At 39.9% G+C, this 20,030-nt stretch overlaps 3 protein-coding genes across 6 annotated transcripts; 2 read left to right on the top strand and 1 right to left on the bottom strand.

The window, feature by feature from the left end:
* Positions 1 to 1,275: 1,275 nt before the first annotated feature.
* LOC130700414 (UDP-glycosyltransferase UGT5-like) lies at positions 1,276 to 4,540 on the top strand. The gene is made up of 4 exons (XM_057522456.2): positions 1,276 to 1,426; positions 2,455 to 3,300; positions 3,397 to 3,848; positions 3,911 to 4,540. Exons 2-4 carry the CDS (start codon positions 2,470 to 2,472, stop codon positions 4,203 to 4,205), a joined length of 1,578 nt encoding a protein of 525 aa, XP_057378439.1. The 5' UTR covers positions 1,276 to 1,426; positions 2,455 to 2,469; the 3' UTR covers positions 4,206 to 4,540.
* A 4,024-nt stretch (positions 4,541 to 8,564) lies between these two features.
* Positions 8,565 to 13,547, bottom strand: LOC130700410 (prolyl 4-hydroxylase subunit alpha-1-like). 4 transcript variants are annotated; one of them, XM_057522448.2, is made up of 13 exons: positions 13,390 to 13,547; positions 11,448 to 11,646; positions 11,231 to 11,382; positions 10,996 to 11,166; positions 10,769 to 10,933; positions 10,575 to 10,716; positions 10,406 to 10,510; positions 10,160 to 10,349; positions 9,985 to 10,095; positions 9,805 to 9,918; positions 9,467 to 9,532; positions 9,034 to 9,199; positions 8,565 to 8,969 (listed from the first exon to the last, which is right to left on the bottom strand). In XM_057522448.2, exons 2-13 carry the CDS (start codon positions 11,624 to 11,626, stop codon positions 8,893 to 8,895), a joined length of 1,638 nt encoding a protein of 545 aa, XP_057378431.1. In that variant the 5' UTR covers positions 11,627 to 11,646; positions 13,390 to 13,547; the 3' UTR covers positions 8,565 to 8,892. The 4 variants fall into 4 exon arrangements, with proteins under 4 accessions (XP_057378431.1, XP_057378430.1, XP_057378432.1 ...); XM_057522447.2 differs by having other exon boundaries at positions 11,448 to 11,634; positions 13,390 to 13,546; XM_057522449.2 differs by lacking the exon at positions 13,390 to 13,547 and adding an exon at positions 11,707 to 11,922.
* LOC130700407 (neutral ceramidase-like) lies at positions 12,289 to 18,339 on the top strand. Its single transcript, XM_057522443.1, has 14 exons — positions 12,289 to 12,445; positions 12,832 to 12,975; positions 15,159 to 15,335; positions 15,411 to 15,538; positions 15,597 to 15,798; positions 15,861 to 16,070; positions 16,144 to 16,269; positions 16,331 to 16,525; positions 17,140 to 17,373; positions 17,438 to 17,533; positions 17,591 to 17,758; positions 17,831 to 17,946; positions 18,017 to 18,182; positions 18,257 to 18,339. The coding sequence occupies exons 1-14, from the start codon at positions 12,329 to 12,331 to the stop codon at positions 18,269 to 18,271; spliced, it is 2,094 nt and encodes a 697-aa protein (XP_057378426.1). The 5' UTR covers positions 12,289 to 12,328; the 3' UTR covers positions 18,272 to 18,339.
* The last annotated feature ends 1,691 nt before the right edge of the window (positions 18,340 to 20,030 follow it).

The raw sequence follows: 20,030 nt of genomic DNA, 5'->3' as shown, positions 1-20,030 counted from the left end.
TTGTTCTCAGTTAAGCGATACCGTGATGTGTTGACCCAGCATAGCTCTCAAACAACCGTGTAACTGTAAACATTGAATGTGCGTCACCCTATGAAAAAACAAACAAAAACATTCAGAGTTGCGTGTTGCTTACGTAACAAAAATCAATATGGCTGAATCGCTAGCTCGAGTAAATTTTTTTTTTGTGCGAATCTTTGTTAATTATTTTTTATTTCGTGTAATTCGATGTAGCCCCATCAGCTGTTTCTGTTTGACAGCAGTCTGCTTTTGCAGACGAATTTCGCTTTAAGTTAAACCTTGTGACTCCTTCAGTAAATTCCAATACTCGGAGAGGTATCAGGAAATTTGGCCTACATCTCGGCACGAGGCCTCTTTTATTAAAAGAGAAGTATTCCTTTTTTTCTTTCGGTTTCCTCGTATGTTGACCTTGACACGTGAAAAAATATTCAAGCTGGAGGGTGTTCTCAAGGTAGTACTACCTACCAACGCCAACGTACATGTAAGACTGAATCCCCCATTCACCTGTTTCTTCTTCTTCGTTTTTCTATCACGTAGTAAAAAACGTCGGCCTTATTGTCACGTGTAGACAGCAAACAGTTGTAGATTCCTATACCGCCTCGTTTTGCCTCTCTATCGCATTGTTGGCATAGGAGCATGCATTTTTTATTCGCACGTTTAGTATCACATCATGTCTTTAGCACTCGCGAAAAATGTTGACTCGATGCTAATTGAACAAGTAGGGGATATTCTCTGTTTCACGGTGTGTGTACAAATGTGTAGTATCTTGAGTTTGCGACGTAACTTTTAATTGGTGGGCGGTAACGTCTGACCATATGTCATTTATAGGAAAACCTTTGTTTGAGTCGATACCCGGCTAAGGAGAAAAGCAAGTAATTTGAAATCTGTTCGATTTTATGAATTTAAAACAAAAAGTGACAAGATTCTTAATCTTCGTGATAGATTCCTTTTTGCTTGTCTCCAAAAAAGGGATTTGGTTTTCTTAATTTGAGTAAAAAAAAAAAAATACGCCCAGAGGGCAGTGTTAAATGTATGCGTCTATGGGTTTAGTATGGGCAACTTTGAAATCTCGGCAGGCTGCACTGGTGTAGGTCAGTAAAAGCCGGCAGTTCCTTTATTAGGGCGCCAGCCAAGACAAGGAAGACGGAATTCCTGTTGCCCTAAGGCTATAGCTATGGGCAGCCCTAGGTCGCAGCCGGGTACCTACCTCTCTTGATGTTGAACCCAGGTAAAGTCTTCAACTTCAAAGCGCGTCTTGACTCTGAAGTTGACGGATGTGTACGCACAGACTCCCGTTTGTTAAACTTTCTCGTTCGTCTCTTAGGAAGTTTCTTCGACTTGGTGTTTTAGTTTTTATCGTCTCCAACGGATTTCGGATTGGACATTTCTTCGTTGAATCGTCCTGAAGGTAAAACCAATTTGGACTATTAAATTATATGATTTTAAAACCGAGCTTACAAACATCCCCCTTTGTTTTTTGTTTGTGGGCGGATTTTTCGAATGCAAAAACGGAAATTTGCTGTTATTTCGGTATTCTTTTTCGTAACAACTAGTTGTAAGCGATTGAAATAATAGCATAAATGAAGCATGGCGGGAATATTTAAATAACATTGCTTTTTGCGCCAAACCAGACAACTAACAATTTTCCTTACGCGGGTAAAGTGACTTTAATTTTCAGTTTGAGTTCAGTGCCTCTTATTACCAAAGTTGTTTTTTTTTGCAATGACGTTTACGTGTTGATTATATTCAAAAGGAGCGCCTCAAGTCTTAAAATGCGCAATTTTTATTGACTTAAAATTTTAGCGTGTTATCTCTCGGTTACTACCTGATATCAGTAACAACAAAGAAAGACGTCGTAATTTGAATCCTTGATCACTATCCTTCCTCAGTTACTGCAGAAAGGACTTGTTTTTAATGTGTTCATAATACTAAAGCTTTCCTTGCCATATACTATGTCGCTATGCCAAAAAGAAATCCGACGACGTTCTCGTGTCTCCAAGAATTTGAAAAGCAGCAATCTAATGTCGTAAAAAAGAAACATGGAACACGTTGTTGTATAATTTTGTGTCGTGCGTGATTTGCGTGCCAGACGAGCAATTATTAATGGAGAAAGCAGGTAATTCTTAACACCTAGTTGAGAAAGAACGCTTGGTGACACTCGTGTCATAATGTTTGTTCAAGTAATTACGAGAAGAAAAAAAAAGTATGTTAACAATGAATCGATTTGTTGCAATAGAAACCTCACTTTCCTTGTGTGGTAACACGTTAGCGGGAGGCACGTTATGGTCTACCAATAAATTTCAAACAGAAATTACATCAGTTCCTTATAACTCTTGACAACTAGTCTGTACGGGGAATTGATTTATTGCTCAGATTATTTTTTTTTTTTGGCGAAGAATACCTAATTAAAATGATTCTCGTTTTCCTTCTTTTCAGGTTGGTGAACGGGAAATGAAGTTGAAATTGGCTCCGGGTGTCCTTTGGTTAATTGCCGGGTTGGCCATAGAAGTGGCTTCAGCTGCGAATATTCTATTCTTATCGCCGTTCACGTCGTACAGCCATACGCACGTCTTCTTCTACAGCATAAAAGCTTTGGCCAGCCGCGGGCACACCATTACTCATTGGAATGGTTTATTTCCGAGAGAAGATCTAGCCAACGTAACGCACTTGCATTCGGCCTCGCTTCACAAAATGAACAGCCGCCATGAAATCGGTTTCAACAGCAACAATCCCATCGCACTTATGCTGACATTACCCGATCGACTATCAACCATATGCAAAGCGGTTTACAGAGAGCCCGTCTTCCATCAGTTGATTGCCAGCCAAGAGCATTTCGATCTGATCGTTATAGAAACATTCATGAACGACTGCATGTTGCCGTTGGTTCAACATTTTCAAGCGCCCTTTATCTACCTGAGCGCCCTCCCTCCGCTACCTTGGATGTTGGACTACACCTGTTCCCCCTTGTCGTTTCAACAGTTCCCCGCCCTTTGTACGACTTTCACCGAAGAAATGAACTTCCCTCAACGGGTGGTCAATGTTTTTCTCAACCTGATGGTCATCTACTACAGAGATTGGTTCATCCTACCCAGAGTGGATCAAATTGCGGCAGAAGCTTGGATTAATTCGACTGTTGCCCTTTCACCTGTCAAGGAAATCGAAAGGAACATGAGCCTCTTAATTACCAACAGTCATCCAGTTATCAATTATCAGTACTTCAAATCAGGATTGATCATTGAAGTTGGAGGTCTTCATTTAGTTCCACCCAAAGAATTGCCACAGGTTTGATATATATATTTTTTTTTGTTTAAATATTTTAGTCTCGATGAAATTTTACGTTTTAAAAAAACATTGTTAAGTATAAAATTTCGAAAGTAGGAAGTCGAGTCTTTCGTCAATGGGTCAGGCGATGCAGGATTTATTGTCCTTAGTTTCGGCTCTATTCTTCGAGGAGCGAGCATGCCGGAGGCGACACGTAAAATTTTCTTGGCCGCTTTCAGTCGCCTGCCGTTCCGTGTCCTGTGGAAGTGGGAAGATGAGTTGGGTATGAAAGATCTACCTGCCAATGTGAAACTTTCCACCTGGCTTCCACCGCTACAAGACCTACTGGCACACCCTAAAATGCGCTTGCTAATGACACACGGTGGGCTGTACAGCAATCAAGAGACAGTGTGGAGTGGTGTGCCTTTGATCGGCTTTCCGGTATTCGGAGACCAGGTGAACTATGTCGTCAAAGCTGAAAGAGACGGATACGCTATCTGTTTGGATTGGAAGACATTGACCGAAGACATCCTGTACAATGCTATTCAAGAAATCGTGACCAATCCAAAGTAGGATTCTACTATACTGAGAATTTATTTTTATTTTCTATATGATTTGATTGTTGTTACAGGTATAAGAAAAATGCCATGAAATTGTCCTATTTGATGCGCGATCAAATTGAACTGGGTCGACCCCTTGAGCGTGCAGTACACGCAATAGAGTACGTCATCCGTCATCGAGGGGCTGCCCATCTACGGCCAGCTGCTTGTCACCTGTCTCCTATCCAGCGGGAATCGATGGATGTTACGTTCATTTACACGGCATTTTTCGTGGCTTTAATATACCTCATTATTTGTCTTTCCCGTTTCACGTTGCGGAAAGTTTCATCCGTCGTCAAAGTGGACAGCCTGAAGAAAAGCCAGTAAAAATAAGCTCTTTGTTAGCTAGCTCACTGCAATCAGCTCATTTGGTTCTAGACTTTGTCAAGTTTTCAACCAACTTAATGATATATCTGAGAGATAAAAATAGCCCATCTTTCTTTTGAAATTAGATTTTTTCTGTTACTCGCTTTGAAAAAACTATTTTGTAGAAATTTCTTTTTAAAATCCAAAACGAGTTTAATTCCACGAATAAAAAAAACTCGACTGCAATTGTAGGTAGTTAAAGTGAGTCAATTTTTTACAAAAATATTTCAACAACAAAATAAATTATTCAACATCATAAGGAAAAAAAAATACAATTATACTGCTCAAAGATTGTATCATATTTTGTACCATTATTTGACTGAGTTTAGTAGGCTAATACAAACAATGAGCCATTCGTAAATAGTTCTATCGCTTATTTATACAACAATTCTATGATAACTATTTTTTACTTTAAAGTAAGCGGCTTAACTAAGGACTAAATTTTAAAGCTAGATTTTTAAATGCGGGTCGAAACTCGCACATCACAATGCTGACTGATTTAAATCTTTTATTCAACTTAACTCAAAAGCCTAAGTTGATTGACGTGCAACCTTTTACAAAACTCGAAATCTTTTGTCACAAACAAAAGTGTCTACCTGTTCAGGTGACTAGTTCTACCGTGTGAACAGTAAAACTACACAATAGCAGGAGCAGTTTGGAAATCAAAGCAAATTCAGGGAACAAATGTATTTATTATAAATGATCTACTGAAGATCTGGCGTGCGAAAGTAAGAACTTGGAACCGTTGGCAAAGTACAAACTATCGAGCAACGAATTGCTTTACGATAAAAAGCATAGCGGAATACACTGCCAGAAATCCGTCACTAGGTGAAATTAAGGTGCGTAGCAATTCTATGTTTTTTTTTTTTCGTTTGGGTGTTCACAATTTCACGGTCTGGGCTAGTGCAGAATGGGACATGGCTTGCGGCCAATGAACTTAAAGATTTCGAAGCTGCTCCAGGTATTGTTTTCCTACACTCATTTAGAAAGGCCAACGAACTTTAAGTACCTCCCACTCTCGATCTAAAATACTAGACTATTTTCTGCATCCTTTTTTAATCACCTGTCTGATATATTGGTATTGCCCACTTTTTTTGCATTTGATTAAGTCCTTTGCAAATCAGATAGAGACAGTGATCGATATAAGGTGATCAAAATCAACGGTATTCCCAACCGTTGAGATGTACGTCATCATTTTTTTAGCTCAAAAATGCCGTCTGTTACCAACTGGATTTTTTCTACTAGTATAACCAAGTTCAGGCCGCAAATACCTGGGTTAGCCCAACCATTTACACAAGAGGTAGTAGGCTCAACCGATAACGATTGGTTGAATGAGGTTTTTCACCTCTTTGGGCAGGTCCCGGCATCGTGCGTACGTAGTTCTGCGACGTGAGGCAACCTAACCAAATCGAGAATGTGACACAAAATGATGATGCAGCGCCCGAAGACGCTATGGATGCGGAACTTGTGACCAATAAAAATTGAGGTCATGGCTTCTTTCATGCATAGAAGTCCTTGGATATGGAAAGCTTTTTCTCGATATATGCGAGTATTGCGGTATGCGTTTCCTTATTCCTGACCAAGCAACGAAAATTTATTTATTTGACTATTTTACATAAAATATAGCAAATTGAACAACTATCATTTGTATCGTGGAAAAAGGATAAACAAATGTGAAAGGCTTATTTAATTAATTACAAAAACACCCGAAGACAGGTGAGGACTGAACTTTTTGTTATTGTGCAGTCATGTTCGTTAATTTCTGAACGTGGTCATGTCTGGCCATGAGTTTACAATTTCAGAGAGACATCACGTTTCGTCCAAAATTCCAAGAGAAAAAAAAATCGCATGAAAAATGTTAATCAGTAGTTCAGGTGCCAGGTTTTTCACTAGTGGGTGTTTTTGACGTGACTAGACAGAACGACAGACTTTCCAAAGGGCGTAGTTTCGAAAATGTCGAAAACACAAAAATTTCTCGTTTTTGAGCAAAGAAAATTCCTTCGCCGTCATCGAAACAGTTGAAAAAAAATATATTTGTTTGTTTGAGTCTATGGCTGGGAAAACTCTGGATGCATATTGGGTGTTCCAGCTGTGTGCTATTGCGGTAGACCAGAAAGTCCTCTGTAATTTACGACTTCCATGTAATTAGTCGCCATTTTCAGTATGCTTTATTTTAATAGCTTTAATACCATTACTGGTATTGAGTCTTGTTATTGTACTTGTAGCCTTACATTGTATCGTAGCGCCGGATATGATGACATTAGCTGTATCATTCAATGCACAAATTAAACATTTTAAGCTGAAGAGTCACTGTTGGAGTGCGTACAACTCTCACCCGGTAATATATCGGAAAAAAAGAAAATAATGAAAGAAAGCTCACTTTCTACGTTCTATTGATTCAATCCCATTTGCCAGTCATAGCTTACCTATACATTGGAAACAGGAAGAAAGGAAATGCATTATGTCATATCCCTCGTAACACATGTAACGGACGTACCACGCAACATAACTCTACGTCAAATCCTTTCAGCAGGTGGGGGACGACGTTGAAAATAGGCCATTGAGTACCATGGATGTACAAACTTACGTCACAAGCGTTACACTCTAATGGAGAATAATGGATACATCCTGTACGTGGGAGGAAATTAGACATGACTGTACACTCATAATTGATACGACTGTAGACAGGAAATAGTAGAGGCATACATCAGGATCATTAATGATGACGGATAGACTCTATATTTATTTATCATGTTTATAGATGTGTGAATATCAATCGACACGCCTTTACCATGCTAACTAAATCACACCTGTTGTAGGTAAGGTCCCTTCAGGCAGTCCAGCGGGATAGAATCGAATTGGCTTACAGTTTTATTGTTTTTATTATGAGACATTTTTATAAGTTAACATATAATAAAATCCATCAATAATGTGGAACCCGATATTCTAATCTTTCGTCTTCTGATTCCCTGCACACTGTCGATTTTCCTTTATTAAGGTAAACGTTAGTTTCCTTTGGACGTAACAACTGCACAACGGTACTGCCATTTTGTTTTTACTAAATAAAGAACATGGTCAGTTTGCGGAATTGGGCACTTCCGTCGAAATGAACATATTGAAACTCTAAAAAGGGACAAGGTTTCTGCTCCAAATTTCTTGATTTATTTTATTCTTGGCCTTTTCTCTTTCTAAAACAAGCAATGTTGTAGACGTGATTAGCATGTATACATTTGTATTCTTTCGTGATAAAATAGCTCTGTGATTCACGTTTTGCAACAAAGTTGGACAACGACGTAGATGCAATCCATTTGAAGTTGTCAACATAAACTATTCAAAATGGCGTTTTTTTACAGGCAGCATGTAAAAAATTCTTAACTCCCATTTTTAGGAAATTTTTTACAATTTAAGGGTTATTAATAATGGGACGTGATGATGCTAATTGCTCACCAGTGTCTGACGTGAGGTAGGAACCGACTCGAAATTCGGTATGGTGAAGTCATTCGACCAGAAAAAGAAAATATTTCGGCATACAGTAACTGTGCAGAAAGACACAAAGTTTTGTGAGGCGTGACTCCATACCACATTTAATAGGACAGCCGGAAAAAAATAAAAAAATTCTGTTGAAAAGCACCTGATAGGCAATAGCGTTTGTATGGTGATGGATATCTTACAAGGTCTTGTGGTTTCTTCGGCCAGCTGGTGGATGGTTTGTTTCGTTTAATCGAAGAACTGTTGTGCTAAGAAATAAATAAACATGAGTTGCAGGAGGGCGCCATCTTATTTCTTGGAGAGTAACCAGACAGATAAAGTAACGACAACAACAACAAAGTCATTGTCTATCTGCCCAAATCAGTAGTCTGCTACGACCTTATTGGACATGACCCCCGATAGTGCTAAAATATTTCCCTGCCAACAAAAAGTCCCTTGAATAAACTCTTCAAGTGGAGAATTACCTGGAAAGAATGACGACACGTAAGTTCGTTTACAACCATTGCACTCTTGAACTTTTACCCTGGCCACTTGTACCGAGACGTGCAGTTGCAATCACAGCCTCGATTGTGCATCCATTCTTCCATCGCCACAATTAGAAGGTAACAGCCATAAAAATTAATTAAATCTTAGAGGGCCCTCATTCCTCCGCCAGCTCTGTAATATTTATGATGCACTATATTTTACGAGAATTCTCTTGCGTTCGTTATTCCTATGTTGCTGTCGTTATCAGTTCAAAAGCCCTGGAATTCATGTAGTGTGTTGGACCAAAATACATAGAAAAGATGTCAGAACATATTAAGGTTGCTACCTTAAAAAGCATGTACAGCATTTTGACATGGCACACTGTATTAGACACTTGTGGGTAAACAGAAAATAAAAAAAACAACAAAAATATGATCCGATCCCGCAGAAAATTTCATGAAACAGGACCCCCATCGATGAACGTTGGTCGTTTATCAGAATTGATGATGACGAACAATCCAGAAGAGTGCTATATAGGAAAAATTTAGAAACCAATATTCGTAAATATAGGAATTAAGATATAGTTTTGGTTTCACGCGCCTTCAAATTCAGAAACAAAGACGAGATTATGCCGCGGCAGAAAAGAAAATTGAGTAGAAAGACATGAGATTGCTTTTTTTTAACTGGTATAAAACTAAATTCCGGTATCGTATTTCAAACCGCAAGGATGACGGAATTCTTGGTTTCGTTCATGAATCCATTTGTTGGATACTGAAAACAATAACAAAATGTTAAGATTTGCCATAAACATTAAACTTACGAAAGAATTTCATACCCCATTTGGATCCAGTAAGGACGGGACAGGCAGCATGGCGGGTCAGCTCATTACCTTCACCATTAGCATGCAAGTTGTACCAGAAGGCGGCACTTCCTTTTTGTGGCCATAGGGCCAGGTTCAGTTTGGGGAAGACGGTCGCGCCACCAGCCTCGACGTCACTCATCTAATGAATATAAAAGTAAAAAAGTTAAATATCTAGCTGAACTGGCTCATAAACTTCAGCAGGAACACCATCACCATTCAAAATCATGAACGCTTCACTATCCACAACCAAACCATTTGGAACGTGAAAGAAAGAAAAGGAGTAATAGCATTCAATATTGACTGTCACATGCAAATGAAAAATGTGTCCAAAAAATTCGACTAGTGACCAGCTGTGATTTGGAAAGGGGGTGCGTTTTTTGCTACGAGTGCAAGTGTTGAAACTCACGTAGAACAGCCAAGTGGCAATACGATTGCCCCATCCCAAATCTTTGAAGGCGTTGACTTCCTCTTTCTGTGGCCGCCGATGGAATGCACGCACGGGAGGGAATAACCACAAGCAAAAAAACAAAATAACAGTTAATAAATTTGGCACTTACATACATCAGCCATGTTGCGATGCGATTGCCAGTGCCAAGTCCTTGAAAGGCTTTAACCTCCGAAGGCTTAAGCCCACGCAAATCGCCAAAGAAATAATAGTTTAAGAAATTGTAGAAAACGTACGAAAAATTGACTGCATAAAACGTCAAATATCTCAAGACGGTTAGGTTAAGAAAATTTCAATACCCTGGCGTAATCGAAATGTGGCTCGTAATGTCCACCGATGCCGTAGTTGACTACTTGGAGATCCTCGGCTGTGGCCATATCTAGCCCAGTAATATCACCAACACGGCGGGTAACCTACAAGAATTTAGTAAAATATCTTAGTAGAAGAACATTTAAGTTTTATTTGCAGCTTGAACTTACCTTGAAGATATGGTCGTGTTCTTCACTCTTCAACCAGGCTGATTTGGAAATGCGATAGTTGGCTGGTTCGAGGTTACCAGTCACACTGTTCTGTACGGTGGCTCGTTTAAACTATTACAGAAAACAAAATAATTGTACTTTGCGTCGGGTTCATTCTATGAATATAAAGAAATACCCTAGGTTGGGCCATCTTCTTAACAGTCTCCATCTCATCGTCGGATATGACATCGTGATAAATAACAATCAGTGGTTTATGGTTCGCTTCTTCCATCTTGATAGGTTGAATGTAGTAAAAGGGCACGTTGTTGGTTACAAGGCGGCATCGCAGACGGCCTTCAACTTTAGGATCCATCAATTTCTCACCTCTGAAATGGAACAGTTTTTTTAAAAGAGCGAATGTAAAACTTTATGAAAATATTACCTGCAAAGCTTTTCGTAGTTTTCGCGTTCGGGTAACTGATCACTCGGCTTGGTCAGCTTCAAGTTGGCAGTGTTAAACGGTTCATCCATGATCATGTTATCAACGCTAAAGACAAAGCCAGCATGATAAAACCTTAGTATATAAGAAGCAATCTAGCGATTGGACATACTCTCCAGTTTCTCCACGACGCTGAATAACTCCCTGTTGGCGAAGGAGATCTTCGTAGTATTTTTTGTTTCCAAGAGCACGCTGGTGGAATGGAACAATTTTAAGCAGCTCGTGGGTCAACTGCAGAGCCTCCTTGACATTACCTGCATTTAAACAGTCAGTATTATGCGGCAAATGGATTAACACTCGATTTACCTTGTTTGAAGGTAGAGAAGGCCAAATATTCGAGGATGTCTTGGCGAGTGACAGTTTTGTTTGACTCGGCTTCGTACTTGTTCAAAGCTTCTCCCATCCACAGAACAGTGTGGTAATGATCGCCGTTGTTGTAAGACTGACGACCCAGTTCCCAACAATCACCAGCTATACAATTGATGATGTTTAATGTAACTAAATGCAAAAATTGCCAGGGCAATTTATATTACCAGTAAGCTGACGAGAATACTTCTTGCCAAGGAGCTTTCCTTCGGCTAAAGCGTGGGTATCCAATTTGTAAGTATCTTGCAGCCGCATTAGAGCTACAGCAGCTCCGTTCAAGTCCTCATCGGACGGGAAACGTAACACACCACGGTGCTGGGTGATATTGTGAACAAAGGCTGTGGAAGAACAATAGCAATTAAAAATGTGAAAAAAAAAACAAAAAATATTTTTAAAAAATACCAGGGCCAACGTTCTGGGTCATGACTCCTTCTACCTGCTTCCAGTCAGCAGTAAGACGTTTGACAAGCAAATAAGCATTGATGGGATTGGCCAAGTATTTGGTGACATCTGCACTGGCTTCTTGATATATGCTTTCATATTCTTCCAAATATCTTGTATAAAAAAACAATACATTACATTAAATAAGCCATTAGATTGAAACCTGTTGCATTCTTACTTTCTCAGTTGCTTCAGCCTTGTCTCTTCAGCTTGAATGTAATTGTCAAGGTGCCTTACAAGTTCCAGCTCAGTCGAGACGAGGCCCTCCATGTCCACCAAGGCAGTGAAAACTTCGCCATAAATAACAATTGGTTGCATTAGCAGGAAGAGCACTGGTATAAAGGTAATGATATGCATGTTGATGCCTGTTAAAATTCCTGTCAAAAAATAATGTAGTCAATAAAAAAGAAAAATAAGCTATAAGTCCAATGTTATACTTTCTGTGGGGAGGGGCGCGTTTGGCAAATATATAATACTATGGCAAATATGTTAAATGACGAGATTTTTTTATTTCATCAAAGTCTTGCTCAATGCCTCGGGAGGCTCGTGAGCAAAATTTTGCAGGGATAGGTCAAAAAAGGGCAGTGAAACTAACGGCGGAAAAACTCTTGAAAGACTGAAGACATAATGGCACGTACGCACATACGAAACATCTCTTTGACAGCAAGGGCGGAGTTTTGTAGCACCGTCCTTGAGAATCCGTCTGCTAGGTAGCTTGAGGCTACACACATTAGCAATTTACCACAGATGCTCATCTATTGCAAATTTAAGCAATTGACTGAATGACGTGGCCGGCATTAGAGGGTCAAAACTTGATAAAAGTTTAAAATCGAAGAAGCTTAACGAAGTCATTAAACAGATTACAGATTTCCAAAGTTCACGTACGGCTTACATCTTCAATTCTACATGTCATTTGTTTTTGATAAGATGTCGATTCCAAAGCCATATCAAGTAGAAAATCTGTACCAACTCCCTCTTATCATTTGAAATGTTCTCTACTGTAAGAGAACACAAATCGTGCATATGTTTAGTCCATGCCAAGACTGATCTTGAAAAACAATGAAGCTTTTGATCGTGGTCGCCATTTTCTTCTATGCATGTACTGCCGATCCAACAACCTACGATGTCGGCATTGGAATCGCTGACATCACTGGACCTGCAGCTGAGATAAATACGGTAAGTTTCCATCTAACACTTTCTATGTTGAAATGTCATCAAATTTCATCTCGTGTTCAGATTGTGAGTGAAAGGTAGTCGTGTACACTTGCAGTAGTCGTCAGCTGTTTGCTTGTGGTGAAAGTGTGTCATCCAACGTATTTTGTTTTCGATTTCCATCCCTCGAATGATGTCCAGTGAAAATTTTTCTTGCATTATTTGCCAGACAAAGAAAGACAATTGTAGGAAGCCTTACGGTCTAACCAATATGAAACATAACGTAGAAAATGTGGTTTTCCAACTGCTGACAATAGTTTCCTCATTCAACATTTGGAATTTTGTTTCTCCTTTATTATCAATCATCCGTAGCCTTTCAATATAAATTTTTTTTTTCTCCACCATGCCAGATGGGATACGCCAGTCCCTCACCGCTGACTTCCGGAATCCACACACGTCTGTATTCGAGAGCGTTCGTGATCGACGATAGCAACAACCGCGTTGTCTTTGTTAGTGCCGATGTTTGTATGATCGACCAAGCCGTCAAAACCGAGGTGAGTTTATTATACGAATATCTTTTCTCCGTATGGTGTACGTGCGTGAAAGAAAACATTGCTAGCGGGTCATTTTCTTTTTCTGGGAAAGGAGTGGACGAAAAATGTGAAAAGTAGCGCTCCTCTACTTTCACTCGTCTTCACAAAAAAGAAATATCTCTACCCCAATCGTATTTATTATAGAAGCCCCTAATATATGCTGCTTTCACCGACATGGGGCCCTCAGACGGGCTGACCTAAATATCCTAAGTCTTCTTCCTGAACGGTCAACTTTTAAACCTCTTTATTTTTTCAAAACTAAATAATTATATGTTTTCCGAAAAACAATATCCCTACGATTTGTTACTTGAAGTAAAGTTTCGTGCTGTAGCAATTTTTGTGATAACATCAGCTAGACATAAATTGTTGACTTACGTTAACTGATAAGATGGAGTCGTCTGGATGAATGTACGTCCTCGTTTAGAAAAACAACTGAACTAGTACGAATCGCACTTGCGTACGTAAACAAACAGAAAAAAAACGGCAGTTGATCGTCCAGGAAAGTCAAGTTTAGCCGACTGTGGTCGGTAGGCAACTAGAAGTCTTGCAGAGTTACACGTGGGACGTGCGGATGTATATATGTATAATCACGGACAGTGCGTATGTGTCTAGTCCCGCCCTCTTTCTACCCTAACGGGGCTCTCTCTCTTCGCGCACCAATTACCCACATAACGAACATAATCTTCTTCCTAGCATTTTTTTTTTTGAAGCCTTTCATTTTTCTTTTTTTCTCTTGTTTAATCGCGGTTTTATTCTTCATTGCGTATCACTGTATTAGTGCATTTATAAGGTGAAATTCTCTTCAAATCGGTTGGACAGTGGGTAACCACGAGCAAGCCAGAATACGAAGCCAGAAACAAAAATACACCATTTTTGGTCCCCTCAAACACATGAAAATTGTAAATAGATTTAAGGACGTGCGCTCCAGATGCGTTTGTAACTTCTTCAAACTTCAAGTAGCGGAGGGGAGAGAAAGGGGACGTTTGCCTACGTGACTCCCGCAGCCCGAATTTTCCTTCTAGAATAAGGAAGAAGAGAGCCTACGTGAGTACGCTGCCCGTTCACTGAGCTATCCAGAGAGAAAGCGGCCTTTTACCTTGCGACTGAATTTTGACGATCGTTCTTTCACAATCAGTAAGACATGACATGTGTTTTCTTTGAACAAGGGGGAATTCCACTTTCCAAAGGAAATGTACGAAAAGTCATTGCATTTTCCATTTTTTTTTTACCCAAAGATTTCTTATCTTTTTAAACTAAAAATTTCCAAGACTGTGTTTATGACCCGTTTCTTTGTAACATGAGACTTGTTTACTTTATGCGAGTCTCCCTCTCGTCCGTCTCCCCTTGCGTTTGGGTTGCCTACTGCTTTCTTCATTAATTCATCCAATGGTACGGAAGCGAACAAAATGGGAGTGGGGGCGATATAGACGATGTTACTGTATGGTCCAAAAAATAATCTCTGTTGTCACTTGTTTCTCCTTTTTGTCCAATTTTTGTGTGTGGAATACTTGACGAATTCGAGGTCCTACTTTCTCCCTGCTGAGATATTTTATTTTTTGAATAATGAATTAGAAAACCTGTATGTTTTCGTTACGCGGCCGTGTCACAGTTTTTAATCCCTGTAGATATAGGAAATTCGGTCAACAACAACCGGCTCGGAATTAGAATCTGGAGTTCTCTTTCCCCTTCCGTTAAGCTGCGGACGGGAGAGAAACATTTTTAATCATTCTCGCAGACGTGACCCCTTCATTTTTCAAATACAAAACCCGAGAATGCCCATTTTGCCTGCTGGGATATCTCTACATCTTGTATGGAGGCGAACTTGAGAGAAGGTCATCGCCTTTGAAAATGCACAGGCGGGCTGTGTAGCTTACATGTGTGCGTCTGTGTAAGTCACGTATCCTTAGGCCACTCATTGATGACCTAAACCTACCAGCAACATACAAAAACCCGCTGGCTAGAAATCCCGTTGTTTGTTTTGTTTTTATTTGGAAAATTCCCATTGTCGAATTATTTTTAACAGTTATAGACATAAAATTGGCAATGCGTTAATAATTTTTTTCGCGAATCTATAATGGTTTATTTTTTTTTTTTAGCGCACAGGTCGTCTGTTATTAATCGTTTGTCTTTTTAAACGAATGTAGGTCGTGAAGCGACTAGAGGCCAAGTACAAAGACACGTATTCGGCCAAGAACGTTGTCATCAGTGGAACGCACACGCATTCGGGACCGGGTGGCTATCTCCAATATGTACTTTTAATCATTACCAGTAAAGGATGGGTCCAACAATCTTTCGATGCGCTGGTGGATGGTATTTTTCTGGTAAAAACAAAACAAACTGTAACGGGATCACCGTCTGTGCTATAAACTCATCTTTTCCCGTTGTAATGTTTCAAGAGCATTGATCGCGCCCACGATAATACGAAACCAGCCAATATTTATTATGCGAAAGATACGCTAATCGATGCAAACATCAACCGCAGCCCTTCTTCATATCTCAATAATCCAGCACATGAAAGAGCCAAGTCAGTGTGACACAGTCAAATTTTCAATTTAGCAGAATTATAAATGAAATAATTACAGGTACACTTACAACACGGACAAGGATATGGTCCAGCTCAAATTCGTTTCGCTCGAAGGCGAGCCACTTGGAGTAATCAACTGGTACGCTGTCCATCTCACCAGTATGAATAAAACCAATCAATACATTTCATCAGACAACAAGGGCTACGCTGGATTGCTGTTCGAAGGGGCTGTCAATGGAGCTGAAATCATGCCGGGCAAAGTCCGTTTTCAAATATTGTATTTAAACACTAAACAGTTCGAAATTCACGCAACTGTTCATAGGGTCCATTTGTGGCAGCGTTCGCCAGTTCTAATCTTGGAGATGTGTCACCAAATACGATGGGAGCCAGGTGCATTGATACCGGATTTCCATGTGATTTCGTAAGCTCAACATGCAATAACCGATCGCAGCTATGCATCGCCTTCGGACCCGGAAAAGATATGGTCGACAGTACCCGAATTATTGGAGAAAAACAGTTCCAGAAAGCTTGGGTAATCATTAAACAAACGTCTTTTGAAACCATTTTTATACATTTCCCATTCGTTTTTTTTTAATTAATGGCAGAGTATGTATGACAAAGATAATTCGGAGCTAGAACCGCTTGAAGGTCCCGTTCAATTTGCACATCAATATGTCAATATGACCAATTATACCGTCCAGATCGAAGATGCTGTTAATGGGCCAACCACTGTAAGGAATTCATTTAAACAAATGGACAATTGTGAGAAATTAAACGTTTTTTTTTTCAAAGGTGCAATTATGCACCCCAGCTTTAGGCTATGCGTTCGCAGCTGGGTGCGTTGATGGTGCTGGAGCGTTCGACTTTACGCAAGGCACGACTTCCGGTAACGATTTTTGGAACCTCGTCGCTACGGCGTTGGTTGAGCCAAGTGAAGAGGTTAAAAAATGCCACGCTCCCAAACCTGTTTTACTTTCCACCGGAGAGGTTAGTTCTTACCTTTTCTTTTTTCCATAATTATTGTGTTTAAAACAAAAAGAAGTTTGCAGAAATAAGTACATAAGTTGATCCCTTTTCCTTAACTGGTTTGGGCTGGTTCTTGTAGTACCGGTCACGCGTGTTCGAGTCACACACACACACCCGAATTCTTTTGTCACGTAAGCCACTGGCCTTAAAGATAACTCCACGTTTTGTGGGAAACTTTTGATCCTCGTTCCGATCTAATTGCGTTCATAACACCCTTTCACAACCACTTTAAGCTTTATGACTAGCTTCGTTGTCGGGGGAGGACAACAGTCCACTAGCTGTCTCGTTACTACGCCATGGCGGGTGTAGTAACACAAATGTAACGGCGCATTTTAAGGCACCGCGATCCCATTTTTCATTTTAAAAAATGGGGTTTGATAATTATTTTAGTGTGCGTTAATCCGTCTTAAAATGGATTGATTGAAAGGACTTCCTTCAAATTGATTCCAATAACTTCTGAATCTTCTATTTTTGGTAACGCTAATTATTGTGTTAAAATCACTAGGGTAGAGTGATGATTTGCCTATTAAACGAAACTGTTTGTTTTTCATTACGAAAATGCATGTGCTGGGTAGTTAAGCTGGCCGTACGCTTGGCATCCAAGCATTGCAGAAACGCAGCTGTTGCGGATTGGACAACTGATGATCGCTGCCGTTCCGGGTGAATTCACTACTATGGCGGGAAGACGTCTTCGTGAAGCTCTAAATTCTGAAGCCATTAACAACGGTGGTCCGTCTAATATAAAAACAGTTATTGCTGGACTTTCAAATGTGTACACGCATTACATCACCACTTTCGAAGAATATCAGGTAAACACAATCATCTATTTGAGACTTCAATGAACGTTTATTCTGAATGGCGACGCGAATTTAGATGCAACGGTACGAAGCCGGATCAGTCCTTTACGGGCCACATACTTTGTCCGCTCACCTGGATCAATATAAGAAATTGACGCGAAGCATTTTCATGGTTTGGAATTGCCGCTTATTTTGAATGTCGGGGTAATTTGAGCTGTCATTTTCATAGAATGAAGACTTGGAAAGTGGGCCAGTACCGCCCTTTTTAGTGGAATCCCAGATCTCTCTCGTCCCTGGCGTCGTTTTTGACAGGCCGGCGTTTGGGCACAAATTCGGTGATTGCATCGTTCAACCCTATCCGTTCGTTCGGCCAAATGAGACTGTGACCGCGACATTCGTGAGAATTAGATTTATTCTTTTTAAAAATCTAATCTTCCTTACTGTTGATTCGATAATTCTTTAACGTAAGGTGGCCGGACATCCACGCAATAATCTGATGACTGAAAATACGTTTATGAACGTAGAGGCCAAACAGGAAGACGATTCATGGAAAGTCATCCGAACTGACGCTCATTTCGATACATTGTAATCGCACGTCTTTAACGGTGATGGGAGAGCACTGAGGATGTTTCCTAATTATTTCATTTCTTTACAGCTTCTTTTGGGAAAAAACGTCAGGTGTTGGACAAAGCGAAGCTCACCTACGCTGGATTGTGCCAGCCGACACTCCAGAAGGCGAATATCGCATCTCGCATTTTGGTCATTATAAAAACATAGACGCTAGCATTGTTCCTTACAGCGGCACCACCCAATCCTTTATGGTAGATTTAACTCAGTGTTAACACAGCTGCTTTGTCATTGAACATCAAAATTGAATTTTCTTTTTACCCGGCAGGTTGGAGCTGAGTAAAACTACATTTTCCCCACAAACCTTCTGCTTTGTACCGTATGGCAATATACATAATCATCCCGTTAAAATTTTGAAACTTGCCTGACAGAATTTCAGGGAAGAAAACGCAAATTAAAGTGAATGGACAGTTGTCGTAATTTACGGACACATCTCAACAATCAGGTTAAAATTGCCTCTGTCCCTTTGGCCTCATTTATTCTCTTTACACCTGTAGGCTATACGTCGTGTTCTTAAGATTTTTGATATTGCCCTAGACATTTTTCAGGGTGAAAATTTATGTGCACTACGGTGGAGGGATTCATGGGCGTTATTTTTTTGGCCTACCGTTAAGCAGAAAACTTGGCCGATCAGAACTAAAATTGGGAAGAACCCCAAAGGGAATGTGCCAAACTGAATGAGCAGAATAACGGTCATCGAAAGGTGAAAGTTTGCTCGTCCTCATTTTTCCTTTTGAAGAACAATTTTTTTTTCTAAGAGCTTTTTCTATAGCTCCAAAACTAAGGTGAATACCCTTTAGCATCGTAAATCATTTGGCTGGAAGTTTTTCTTTTATTTAGCACACCTGAAGTGACATCTAATTTCGCGAACTGCTTTCAACGTTTGCCTTCCATGGTTCACTCGTGATTTCGTGTACATTAATCTTTATTAAATCGTTTTATTTCGTTTCTGATTGGAAACTAGGTAAACTGGTTCACCTGAGGAGTCTCCAGATATCCTATAAAAGATAGGAATTTAAAGTGGGAATATCGTGAAAGTTGCATTACTAGTGATACATTTGCTTTGAAAAAGGATAACTCAGGGCTACCGTAATCCGAACCGGTTTCATATGAGGACAGGTAAGGTTTAGCCTTTCAGACATACTCATTCTGTTAATCCCAAATCATTTTTTATTTAACAGAGAAATTGAAAAAGAAAACGAAAAGAGAAAAGCGAAGATAATAAAGATCGGGTAATTTCCATTTCTTTAGTGGCGGAACGCGTAAAGGCGGAACACATTAGTCGCCGTCTCGCCGTAAGCATTAGTTTTGATCACGATCTTATAAAAGAATTTGCTTCAGGTGACTCAAAAATGAGAACGAAAAGAAATTTTGTTTCCGTGTTATCCCGGTGATTCCGAGCACAGTTGGACGTTCATCCTTTTAGGGTGAACGACCAACTGGACTTTCACGTGGGACAGACGCGGATGAATGCGTTCAACAGTCAAGGTAGCGTGCAAAAGTCTCGCGTTTTCCTGCTTTTACCTATAAAACAAAGACGTGTCATCTTTGTTTTTTTTTCTCGCCGTGGGATAATTGCCCGTCTTTCGAAACCACCAACGAGTATTTTCTATTCGATTTTTAAGCCATACATTACACAACCCCATATGGCGATGGTGAAACGGCTGGGCAATGGATGAACGCTTCTCTGTTTTGCCGTATCTAGCAGGATGTATTTATAGTTTCGAAAGTGTAACCGATTTCAATTTCCAGAACTTTCGATTTCTCGTTGTTTTGTGTGCGAAACGAACAGTACCCTTGAAGTTGTGCGTGATCAATCTCGCGGACATGTCGGCAGGAGGAATTTTCTTAACTTTATTCAAGTAATTCTTAGCTGTCATTCTTTTCGTGGTCATTGTTTAAGCAAATTTTATCTACACAACGCGGAGAATGGCGTTGTGAAAAATTTATGCAATTTTTCCCGCGGCCAAACATCACGGTGAATTCCCACCATCATTTTGACAGATTCCAACTTGCAAATTATAGTTTATCACGCGATAGTT

Source organism: Daphnia carinata, chromosome 8 (assembly GCF_022539665.2).
Source record: "Daphnia carinata strain CSIRO-1 chromosome 8, CSIRO_AGI_Dcar_HiC_V3, whole genome shotgun sequence".
Taxonomy (NCBI): domain Eukaryota; kingdom Metazoa; phylum Arthropoda; class Branchiopoda; order Diplostraca; family Daphniidae; genus Daphnia; species Daphnia carinata.
This window is presented reverse-complemented; position numbering and strand designations above follow the sequence as displayed.